Source organism: Salvia miltiorrhiza, chromosome 7, assembly GCF_028751815.1.
Source record: "Salvia miltiorrhiza cultivar Shanhuang (shh) chromosome 7, IMPLAD_Smil_shh, whole genome shotgun sequence".
In the NCBI taxonomy this organism is placed as follows: Eukaryota; Viridiplantae; Streptophyta; class Magnoliopsida; order Lamiales; family Lamiaceae; genus Salvia; species Salvia miltiorrhiza.
The window spans coordinates 9453082-9465620 of NC_080393.1; the positions used below are offsets into that span (position 1 = coordinate 9453082).

Genomic DNA, 12539 nt, shown 5'->3' on the forward strand with positions numbered 1-12539 from the left:
CTTATACTATTATTTTAAATTATATTCACACTTATATTTACAAAAACACTCAATTATTTAACACATCAACTTTGACATGTTCATTTCTTCACTTAGCTTTGGTGATCCTCTACTCTACTTTATACACATCTCACAATCATGTATTAAAATTCATATTGTCAAACCACATTACAATTTTCCGTAGACAAAAAGAGTAGAAGTTGGACAACTACATCACAATTCACATCTAGAACTATTTATTTACTATTTTATTGCATAAATTTATTGACAGTAATTCAATTTCTAATTAAATTTGGCAACCTCATTATTAAAATATACTCCCTCCTATTTTAATTATAAGTCATTTTAGTATTCTGGATTAATCTTACATTAAGTCATTTTTCTTGAGAGGGTACATTATAAGTCGTTCTGATATTATATACCATAATTAAGCTTATTTATTAAGGAGACATTAATTGGATATAAGAAAATATACTTAATAGTAAGCCGGTCCATTTCTGAATCCACCGTTCCCTTTTGTCACTATGCTGGGAAATTGTATTTAAACTTAATTAATTATCATTTAATTAAGGTTAAATTGGGCAACTTTTGTATTTATTAATATGTGTGCCAAAGCTGAGGAAGACTTATAATATGAATTGAAGGGAGTAGTACAATACATCTCTCACGTTGCAATAGCAATATAGCATGCGGACTAGAGCTGCAAATTACCTAAGTTACTCTATGCTACGCGAATCTCAACTCCATAAAAATTCATTCAAACTCATTTGATGAAACTAGTAGTTGTCCAACGATTATTCAAATCTAACTGATTCAAACATGAAGAAAACACACAGGTTAATCAGAGATAGAACCGAACCAAACACAACCCATCAGCTCTGGAACGAGCCCATAACTAGCATAAGCCAGTCCGATTAGGGTCCTGACCCGAAATTTCTGGTTCGTAAACAAGGCCACCATTTTCAAATCCTGCTTTAGCCCATTACCATCACAAAGGCTGTGCTGGTTCAGAAATTTTAAGGGCCAGAGGATCATAAATAGTCGAGAGGGTCGGGGGCACCCTCCCCGGCCAGCCCCAAGACCAACTCTGCACCATTAACAGTTCTCGAAATTTGGTTGCTACATGAAATGAATATATGTATACACTAAGAAAAAAGTTTCGCACTCGGATTTCATTACATACTTCAGCCATTTCCGTATTATCTGAAGTCAGATGCACTAACCCACTAGAACATGCAATAACCTTCATAACTCCTGCTGGAAAAATTGCTTTTAATGAATGTGTCCGACCATATGAACTTTACTTGCCATCTCATGAGCAGCAGCTTCACAAGACTCGTTCTCTCTTTTATCAAGCACCTGCACGATTTCAAAGGCGACATGTTCGGATATATTTATAACATGACTGTATGTTTCAGTGAGGTAGCATAGTTATCAGATAGTTGCAGAGCAGTAACAAAGATTGTGAAATGAAGGAGAGACTGAAATACCACCTCAGTAAAGAATTATTGGACATGTCTTGAAATTAAATACATCAAACTATGTATAAACGAGCATGCAAACTTTTGACAAACTCACCCAAATACACCAACTGCTTTCCAAGGCAACTATCACTACCACCATATGTAAGACAACTCCAAGATATTTGCCTGACTCTTACTGGAAGTATTGCATGATTTTTGCTATAGTTGGATTCTAAGCTCTTCCTAGTTTACATCAACCTAAAGACATCCGAATGAATTTTCCTGAAGACATAATTTAATACAGAAATCTATCTTCTACTTAAAAACAACATGGGGCAAAGATCAATAATTAACTTACAATATTTTTTGTCAAAAGTGTGACTCTTACATCAAGATATTTGCCTGACTCTTACTGGAAGTATTGCATGATTTTTGCTATAGTTGGATTCTAAGCTCTTCCTAGTTTACATCAACCTAAAGACATCCGAATGAATTTTCCTGAAGACATAATTTAATACAGAAATCTATCTTCTACTTAAAAACTGTAAGAGTCACACTTTTGACAAAAAATATTGTAAGTTAATTATTGATCTTTGCCCCATGTTGTTTTGGACTTGACCCTTTGTACTTTCATAAGGAAAAATTGTTTTCTCAAAGGCAAGTGATTGGTCATCGGAGTTGAGCTTAAATGAAATCCTTCACTGTTTACACTGGAAATTACAGGCTATAACCTAGCCTTGTGATCCTATTATCTGTGTGTGTCTCTGTGTTTATGCCACTCTTCCCTTCTTATCATTTTTTTTTAAATTATAATTTGTCTTTCCTTTTCTGTGCTTAACTTCCTATGACTTCAAGATTAGTTCCTAAATATGATTCCAAAGACCAAGCAGGTATCTGGGTTGGAAAATCACCACAATGTTTTAGATCTTACACAATTAATGTACAAATGACGACATCAAAACGATAGACCTTCAGTTACAAAAGGGGTACGAAAGGTAAATTAGGTAACCAGATGGCCAACAGCTAGATTAAAAGTCTTATCTCAATATGCGGATACATTCATATTCATATATACACATACATCTTCCGATTAAGTAATCTGCACTCTTCTATTTTGTGCAAGCTATGTGGTGGGTGGATATACCACTGAAATACTAAAGTACCTTGAGTGATAATTATACAGATCTGGTGAGTTTAATTAGTACTATCAAGTGATTTTCAACAAACTTCTTTTTATTTTAGTTTTTAGAAAAATGACTACTTGATAACAAGATCAGTCGTCCACATTCATGCACTAGCTAGTATTCAACACATTCTCCCTTATAACAAATAATGTTAGTAAAGTGGCGGAAGCCGCGGAACTACTTATTTTTTAAGTGAAGTAGCCAAACTACAGTCTACATATGTTCTATTTGTAGAAACTTCTTGTGGTACCATGACTTTACAAATAAATTACGTGACTATGGCACTATGCTATAGACTAATCCAGAATTAGTAAATTCATGCCCAATAAATGTGAAGAAAATCGAAATTTAAGCTATGCTAGCAAGGTAACCTGAAGTGTAAGGAAGAAAATTAAGTTGAGAGCACATTAAACAATTGAAGGGAGGACACATAATCATGATTCATAAGCTGAACATGCAAGCCAATGATGTTGAAGGTGAACAAAACTAAAATAATGCAATCAGAGATGTTAGTTTTAACAATGAATTGAGTAACAAGCAAATATAAGAATAATTCTATTATTGTCTGAATGTAATAGATCAAGACAGAGAAATGGCTTACTTGACCGAAATCTTGAGATAGGAATTTCTCGCAATTCACGTCTCATGCACAGATATTCACCTAATAACGCCATCGCTGTAAGGCCCGTAAGGTTTACAACCCACCATGTTATTGATGCAGGCCAACCTCCATATATGGTGCAAATAAAGAGGTGAACGATATAAAGGGTGGCACAAAAATCCAGGCACTTCTTTGCCCTTTCAACTAAATAGACTAGAAAACCAGCTCTGTTTCAAGTAAAAGTAAGAAACTGTCAAGATCAGATCTTCAGATTTAGTGCAGGAGTCCAACTCATCTAAATCAAAGACCATTGGTATGCTTATTAGTGGAAATTTCTCCACATACCAGGTCATATTCAATAAATGAGGTTGGGCAATGAAGCTAATGTAAAGAACCTTGGACTATTTTTATATTTAAAAAATCCCTTCTGTTCTACTTATCCAGAATATTCTCTAAGGTCGTCATTTTTTCTTCCCCCAGTGGAAGTGTTCGACTTCGGGAAAAAGACAGAGTACATCAGTCCAAAGTTAGCAAATACGCCCAAATTTATCCGAAATCCTTCCTTTTCCTTCAAATGTATAGATCTAAGCAATGTCACCTAAATTGACATTCACAACACGCCCCTAAAATTACCCCTTTTCATAAATTACACAAATGATACCATCTTAATTATTTATATGAAGGATCGTTATCCTTTACATAGCAAAGCAAAATCAGCACTAACATCCATATAGAAGCTAATCTCCTGCACTTAATATAAGCATGATAACTTAATTCCAGATCATGATTGACTCAATCCCAGTGAACAGGATTCAAGATGTACTTAAACAGCTGTTGCATAAGGCTAATGGTGCCACCAAACATAAAATAAATCAACAAATTGCATCAAAATCAAACTTACCCCGCAATAGAGCTGAAAAAAATGGAAGACATCACACCCCAACCAATAACGGTGGAGGCATCAACCGTGGCATAATCAAAGAAATACACAAGGCTCATCTTCGAAACCCGAGTGCCCACCAGAATTGACAAGAATACCCCCAGCGCCAGGTAGTACAGGCACTGGAGGCACACGATTTGCGCCACTATCAGCCATGGATCCCATACCACCGAACCATAGAACATGACTTAATTCTTCTTCTTTTTTTCTCCTCTCTCAAAATTCCCCCACAATTCAAACTTTTTCCCGATTTTCACTCGGGCGTTAAGTGAAAAATCAGAGCTCAGGTTTCAATTCAGTGTTTGGACTGAATCGTGATGCAATTTTGGTGGACTATGCAGGGAATTTAACAATTCATGAATTCGCCTGGGTTTGAACAGAATAACCTAAAATTTGGGGATTCACTCAGTGGAGAAGGATTTTTGTAGGATTTAGAAACAATTGAAAAGTGATTGTATGTGGCGTAAACTGTAAACGGGGTTGCAGATTTGGGTGGAGTTAGATCAGATTAAAGGAATAATAATCAAAGAACTTAGAAGTTTGAGAGCAGTTGAATTTATATAAGGAGAAGTATTATATTATGCGTTTTTTATATTTCCTCTTGGTTCATTTATTAGGACTGTGATAATTATAAATATGGTTTCAAATTTTAGGGGTTATGGCAAAAAAGTACTCAATTTTTTCCAATTAAATTAAAAAATACGTGAATTTATATTTGTATTACAATTTTCACTTGAGTTTGACTTTCGGCGAAATTAGAGCTTAGTTAATCGAAAATTCACCTGATATCGGTCTAACTTTTAATGATGGGGAGTATTTAAAAGTTCGGAGGTCTAACGAGACAAAAAATAATATATTTGACTTAATTTTGACTGTCAATTAAACTCTAATTTTGTTGAAAGTCAAACTTAAGTAAAAATTGCAACAAAAATATAAATTTCATATATTTTTTAATTTAATTGAAATTCATATGAAAATTATAATTTTTTCAAGAGTTCGTGTAGTTTTTGACCATAACCTCTAATTTACAATTATGAAAATTATTGATTTTTTTCGGTAAGGATGAGTATTACTTTTCGGGCACCTTACTCAAAATATTAGAAAAAGATACTACTAGGAGTACTTCGTAATCTATATATAATATAAAAGAGGAGTCTAACGTAAACTTTTTCCCACCAAAATTTCTTTCTCTTTATTTTTCTTCTTATAATTTTGATTCTCTTTTAAAATCATCAACTTTAATTTATAAAAAAATATTCAATATGGATGTTAAATTAAAGATAATGACGATATCTTTAATTTGATGTAAACATTATAAAAAATAAATTTAAAACCAATAAGTTATTATAGTTTAAAGTCACCAAATTATTTTTTTCTCTCTCCTCTCTCTTCTCTCCTCTATCATCTCCTCTCTCATTTCTCATTTTTTAAAATTCACGGTTCTTTCATTCCCTTTTCCATATTTTTTTTATTTTATTTTTTATGTTTTTACTATATATCAGTATTTTTTATATTTTACTATTTATATTTTTATTATATCAGTTTAATGCAATTACAATGATGAAACTTATATTTGTTCATTTTAGAAATCTTTAGCTTAAAAATATTTTTTTAAAGGTCAACTTTATATTAATGTAAATTTGTAGATAAATAACTAATATAGTATATCTTAAAAATCGAATTTTTAAGCTTCAAAATTATTCATTGGAAAATCAGTATCGATTTTCTTTAAAAATAAAAAATAAAAGTAAATTGAAGAGTTTAATTTTTTAGTAGCACATTTATTTAAATTTACTGAAATTGTATACATTTTATTTTGAAAAATGAACGACACATATCTCATGTTAAACCCTTTATTTTTTCACTTTCCAATTGAAAAAAAAATGTATACATTGCAACTTTATTTTAAAATTTGAGCATAAACAAAATGACCTCATAAATATGATTTAAATATGCATTCGAAAACTATATTAAACTATAGTTATACTATATGTAAATAAATAGTTTTGTACATCTTAGAATATTATATGATCCATAATGATACTCATTATCATCTATACTTGCTTTTGATATTTCATAATTTATTTATTTATAAATTTATACACATTATCAATTAAATCAATTAATTGCTATTTCAATAATTGAAAATTCGAATGTTTTCAGATTGATATTTTTATTGAGATTATATTGTGAATAATTTATTTTTTATTGAGATCATTTATGTTTATATTTACTTATATATATATATATATATATTATGTTTAACATTTTTATTTGTTTATTTAAATTATTGTTCAATTTCAATGATGGTCGTGCATCGCACGAGCGGGCACATACTAGTAGTTGAGTAACTTTCAGTTATTATTTCCACGTGAGCAATATTGATATTCATACTGTGGTTTTTGATACATGAATTGAAGCAAAATTTACATGTTTCTTTAACTTAATTGGATCACACATTCATTGAAGCTACTAGTTCTTTTTCAATTGTTTCTTTGAATTTCGCAAGATCACATTCATTATGCCGATTTAAGTTTCCTTTCTTCTTTTGCAATATGCTAATTCATTTTTGCAAAAATAATTGAAGTTATATTAATCAAAACCCCTCTTAAAATTTGAGATTTGCTTGGATCGAAGTTTCAAATGCTTGGTATCAAAATCTTAACTTGATGTTATGCAATTGTTACATTAGAACATGAGAAATAATCAAAATGCAAATGGTAGCTAGAACCAAAGCTAATAATTAATAGATAAGAGAAAATAGTTAGATTACAAAACTTCTCAGGACTAGCTAGGTACATTTGAGCACATTGTACTGCATACATATATTTGATATATATGGTCTTGAACAAAGCAAGAAATCCTTCATCCTATTCATATATATATATGGCCGTGGAAGCCATTGTTGATGTTCAAGGTTGAGCTTTCCACGTAGACGAAATGTCAGCAACGGCTTCTCCGATGCTTAGATACAGCCCTTCCAATCCAAAGGATTCCAAGATGTGGGATTCATGCAGTTTCTCCATTACACTTCCAACAGGATTCACCAACACAAGCTGCATTGTGATGCAGAAGAAAAAGATTCAATACGACGTCGAATAGAAGGGCGATAGCTCGTGGAGAGATGAGCAAGAAGTGCTGCTTACCTTGAGTGATCTTTTCTCCAGAATCTTTCTTAGTTCATTGATTGTGTCAATGCCACTTGTGTCTATTGCTGTCACAGCTGATCAAGATAAACATTTGTTTAGAATCTATAATATAATGCAATACAATCTAGTATTATTAGAGTGAGATTTTTTTGATGAATACTAACCAGTCATATCTAGTATTACACATTTCATGTTGCTTCTGTTGTTCGATGCCAGCCACTCTTCCTCCTCTCTGATCCATCGCATTATCCTGCATTGCACGGTTGGGATTAGACGTGTTTTTATGTCGTTCTTGACAGCGGGTGATGTGGGAACACGGCCTTATCTCTTACCTTTCTTGCAAGTAGGTGGAATTTGCAAAGTAGATAGGAGCCTCAACTGCCATGATCAAGAACGAAGGAACTCGAACCGCTTCTCTGTATTGAGTGAGATTCTGATATATCTGAGTTCTTGGAATGTTTCCCAACACAACTGTGTTTGGCCTTGTGACATGCAACAAGATCTTGAAAACAGAAACTCCAACCTGAAATTTGTTCCTAAAAATTAGCATCATTTGAGGATTTTTACAAGTTTTATGTGGGTGGTGTTGTTGAGCAAAGACTTACTGCTATAGCGAGACCAAGAGGCACTGAGATGAACAGAACACCAAAGAAGGAACACAAGCAAGCCAAGAAATCAAGTTTGTCGACTTTCCACAGCTTGTACGCTGCTTGGTAGTCGATTAGGCCAACCACAGCAGTGATGATAATGGCTGCCAAGATGAGATTGGGAGTGTAATAGAACAACGGCATGAGGAACAACAGTGTCACGAGCACCGCTGAAGCCATTACTATGTTTGAGACGACGGTCTTTGCACCAGCGTTGTAGTTCACAGCTGATCGTGAAAATGATCCTAGAAACACAAATCATCACCATCAGTGCTGTTGATTCTTCACACTATGTCATGAAGAAGCATAACTGAAAAGGGAAGAAATCAAGAAATATATATACCAGTGGTAACGTAGCAAGACGAACACGAGCCAGCCATGTTCATTAGGCCAATGGCCATCATCTCTTTGTTCCCATCAACTTGGTAATTTTTTAGACTAGCAAATGTCCTTCCAACTGCAATCCCTTCCTACAGATTCCCAAATGCAAAATGTTTATATAATTCCCGACTTAGATTTTTTATTTTGTTTTTAGGCATTGATCTTTGAGAACTTACTGTGAGAGAAAGTATTCCAGTTATAATTCCAGTTTTGATTGCTAAAGTAAGATGAGGCCCATCAAAATACAACATGTTTGAAGAAGGTGGATTCAGACCCTTAGGCAAATTTCCAATCTGTAGAAACAAGAGATTCAAATCAAGATTTTATTCATGAATTTGGTTCAAATACTAGGAGAAAACTGCAGAGTTCTTACAGTCTTGATCCCGTGAAGCTTGGATTTGAAGCATACGACTAGAATGGTTGATAGAATCACTGATGCTAATGGAGCAGCTGCTGAAACCCAAAAGAGCTTAGGCTTTCTCATGCTCTGCATTCACCATTGAAATTCAGACCGTCACAAACGAGTCAGGGAAAAAACCTTTGACAAACAAGCAAAGCAACTATTGAAGATGATCACAGCCACTTACAATCTGCCTTGTTATCAGCAACAACGCCAGAAAACTGACTCCCATCACAATGGTTTGCCAAGACCACTGCAGCCAAGAAATAGCTTCTCGAGTCAAATATTGCCTAGAGTTTATGTTGTTGACTATTTACATCAAGAAATATCATTATCAGTTTTATTTGGAAAATAGTCTTAGCAGAAAATACCATCTTTAGCTAGAGATTCTACCTCATCTATTTGATGGAAGGCAGAAGACAACACAGGAACTAGTTGCATTTTGGTAGTGAAATGGACTATCCCAAGTAGCCCTTTCAACTGCTGCAACGAGACGATCACTGCAGCACCGGCCATGAAGCCAACCAGAGTCGCCTTTGACAGAAAATCGATAACAAATCCTAATCTGTAAATTCACACCATTAGTCAAGTCAATATAATACTGTTGACAAAAAAATATGCTGCTTATACTATATCTAAAAGGTAAAAGCATCTCAAATAAACAAACAAACACAAAATCTCTTAAATGATTTCTAACAGTTTGAGCTTAGATTACTTTACATAGCATAATCATCTTCACTAATGCAGGCCCTTCATTGTGCTTATAGTGTATTGATTCTTGCACAACACTTTTTGCTAAAAGATGCTGCTCCCATTTTCCAAAGTAAGTTCGACTTAATTAGCAGTAAACAACTTTTTCTTCAAGCTTAACACTCACCTTAGAAAGCCTAGAGAAGCCTGAAATACCCCTGCAAAGAATGTTGCTGTGAAAGCCAGCTTAAGGTATAGGATTGGTTCGTCATTGTAGGAAACTGTTTCGCTGAGCATTGTTCCCATCACAAGGGAAGCTATGGAAACAGGGCCAACTGCGAGATGTCTGGAACTCCCAAGAACTGAGTATATCAAAGGTGGCACGAAACTCGAATCTGCAGAAGAAATTATACAGTTTGCTTAGAATTTGTGTAAACATGGTTAAAAGAACAGAACAGGATTAAGGGAGTTTGCTTAGAATTTATGTTTTATACTTACATAAACCAATAATCGGTGGCAGATTTGCTAGTTTTGCATAACTTATTCCCTGTATTATGCAAGGACAAAGCACACTCATTCAATCAAGAAAAGCATTACACCAACAATCATAATCAACTCAAATCAAGAAAATTCATATTTGCATGATTCTTGATTTTTGTTCTGCAACACGTGACATTTCATGCCTAAAAAACATGAAAAATCTAAATTTCTTGTCACATTTAAACGCACGATGCTTCATGCCCTAATCAAAGAAGAAAAAGATAACACTTTACGATGCTCTGAAAAATCGGATTTTGAATGATTGATTACGGTACCTGCGGAATGGCAAGGCTTGCAATGGTGACACCCGAAACGACGTCGGACTTGAAGAGCTTGAAGCTATAATTGGGGGCCCACTGGAAAATTGGGAAGAAAAACTGCAGCCCCAAAACGAGCCTGCGAAGCCACGTCTGGTCCTTGAACTTGTGGAGCGGATCGTCGGGGAAGAAGATCTCGGAGAGGCGGTGGCGGAGCTTCTGCGCGGTGGTTCTGAGCGGCGGCAGGCAGACTCTGTGGACCTCCAACGACGGCATTTGCATTGCGTTTGTAGCTTCGAGGAGGCCCGGCGGCGGCGGGGCTTCGTGGTCTGAAAAGTTATCGACCCTGTTCGAGTTTATGCCCATTTTCGCACTGGTCTAGGAGATGTAGGCAAACCACCGCGGTGATTTGGGGCGGAGGCGGGGGTGGTATGGTTGTGCTCAGTTGAAGTTGCGATTAGTGAAGGTGGTGGATGAGATGTTTTGTGAGGACTGCTTACCCTTTTTATAGAACCCCCAGATTCTGCATGAACCTTCACTCTTTCAAATACTACCACAAGTTACCATTTTCCACCCAAACTATTAAGCTACTTTAGTTTTGGTATCCATCATAAGAGCATCCACAGCGGCCATGTCGAGGGCGGTGTCGACCCGGGGCGAAGGAGGCGGCCGCGCGCTGGAGGGGCGCCCAGATGCGAGGCGGGGTCGAGGCTACGGCACGAGGCGAGAGAGGAGATGAGATGGCGCGTCCAGGACGCGCCTAATTTAAAAAAATATATATATATCCAAAAATCGGCTATTTTGGCAAAATTCGACCGTTTCCAAATTTTCTTTTAAAAAAAAAAAAAAACGACCGTTGCAAATTTTCAACGGTTATTTTGATTTTTTATTTTATTAGCGTATTTTAATTATGTTTTTAATTTTATTTAAATTATTGTAATGTAGAATTTTAATTTTAATGAAATTTGAATTTTAAAAATAAAAATGTAGAAATATGAATTTTGTGGAAATGGGAATCTAAGCACCCACCTAAGACACAATGCATTGGAGAGGGGTGTGTCTTAGGTGGGGCCCACTCCTAAGACACCCCTCTACACCACCATTGTGAATGCTCTAAGGGTATATTGATGAAATTTTGTACAAACAAATCATAATTATAAATATCTTAATCAAATATATCACATTTTTTAAGTATTAGAGTAATTTTGCCTTAAAAATGTTCCTACGGTATATTTATATATGTATATCTGAATTATGTTAAAGATGTATATGCGTAGAAATCATATTTAATCGATGAGACTATTTTGATTTTAGAGTAATGATGATGTAGGTCTTGTGAGGTGGCTAAGTTGTAATAGAAGGTTACATGTTTTAATCTCTCTATTTTTTTTTTGTTTAAGGTAATGTTTAGTGTTTGTTTAGCCAAATTAATTTTGTGTGTAATCTCTGAAATACTTGAGTATTAACGTAATATTTTATTTGGAGATTCATATATGTTGTTGATCAATATATATACTGCAAACATTAAATGCTATGAAAAGGTAAATAATTTTTTGAAAATGGGGATAATTAATTGCATTCTGTATGTTAAAGTATGTGCACTTTTGACTTTGCATAAAAACTTGACTATTTGGCTGATTTTCTATTTTCGCACTGCTCGTTGAAAGTAAATGAATTTTGCATTTTACAGTTATTTTGAATTAGAATTGGGTAGATCTATTGGTGGATAACTGGATATAGGTAGATATTTTTTTTTTTCCTAAAATCTAGCTGGCTCTCTCGTAGTCGTCGATCGACGTATATCTACTCATTTAAAAATACTATAGAAAATGAATAAAAATAAAATATATATGAATTATCAATACACAAGAAGAACTCATGAAACAAAACTTCAAGGAAACATCCAAACTATGCAGACTTCACTTAATTTGTAAACAGTGAGATCTAGAATTCGAACTTCATCATTCTCATATTCTCAATTTTTTTTTCTTTTTTAAGGTAATATTCAAAGAAAAAATCACTCGATTATGCGACAAATTTGTATTCCTTTAATTAGTAGGTAAAGTGCAATAAAATAATTAAGATGATGAATTCTAAAAATGTCTATACTTAACGAACAAAGCATAATAATCCTGAAAACCTTATTAAAGTGTTCAATTATTAGGATAAGGGGAAGAGGGCTTTTTCTTATCCATATATATAGACATAATCAGGTAGAAACTTTTTCTTCAATAATATATATTTGTACATATAATAATTCATTTTTATGATAATATGTTTTATTCTT

At 34.2% G+C, this 12539-nt stretch overlaps 2 protein-coding genes across 2 annotated transcripts; both read right to left on the reverse strand.

Annotated features, from left to right (window-relative positions):
- Positions 1-737: 737 nt before the first annotated feature.
- LOC130992412 (uncharacterized) lies at positions 738-4804 on the reverse strand. Its single transcript, XM_057917037.1, has 3 exons — positions 4150-4804; positions 3249-3475; positions 738-1359 (listed from the first exon to the last, which is right to left on the reverse strand). The coding sequence occupies exons 1-3, from the start codon at positions 4371-4373 to the stop codon at positions 1352-1354; spliced, it is 459 nt and encodes a 152-aa protein (XP_057773020.1). The 5' UTR covers positions 4374-4804; the 3' UTR covers positions 738-1351.
- A 2105-nt stretch (positions 4805-6909) lies between these two features.
- Positions 6910-10837, reverse strand: LOC130992413 (probable sulfate transporter 3.4). Its single transcript, XM_057917038.1, has 13 exons — positions 10271-10837; positions 9954-10002; positions 9643-9850; positions 9159-9330; positions 8953-9018; positions 8739-8852; positions 8542-8658; positions 8328-8454; positions 7943-8229; positions 7670-7860; positions 7502-7587; positions 7335-7411; positions 6910-7244 (listed from the first exon to the last, which is right to left on the reverse strand). The coding sequence occupies exons 1-13, from the start codon at positions 10616-10618 to the stop codon at positions 7101-7103; spliced, it is 1986 nt and encodes a 661-aa protein (XP_057773021.1). The 5' UTR covers positions 10619-10837; the 3' UTR covers positions 6910-7100.
- Between the last annotated feature and the right edge of the window lie 1702 nt (positions 10838-12539).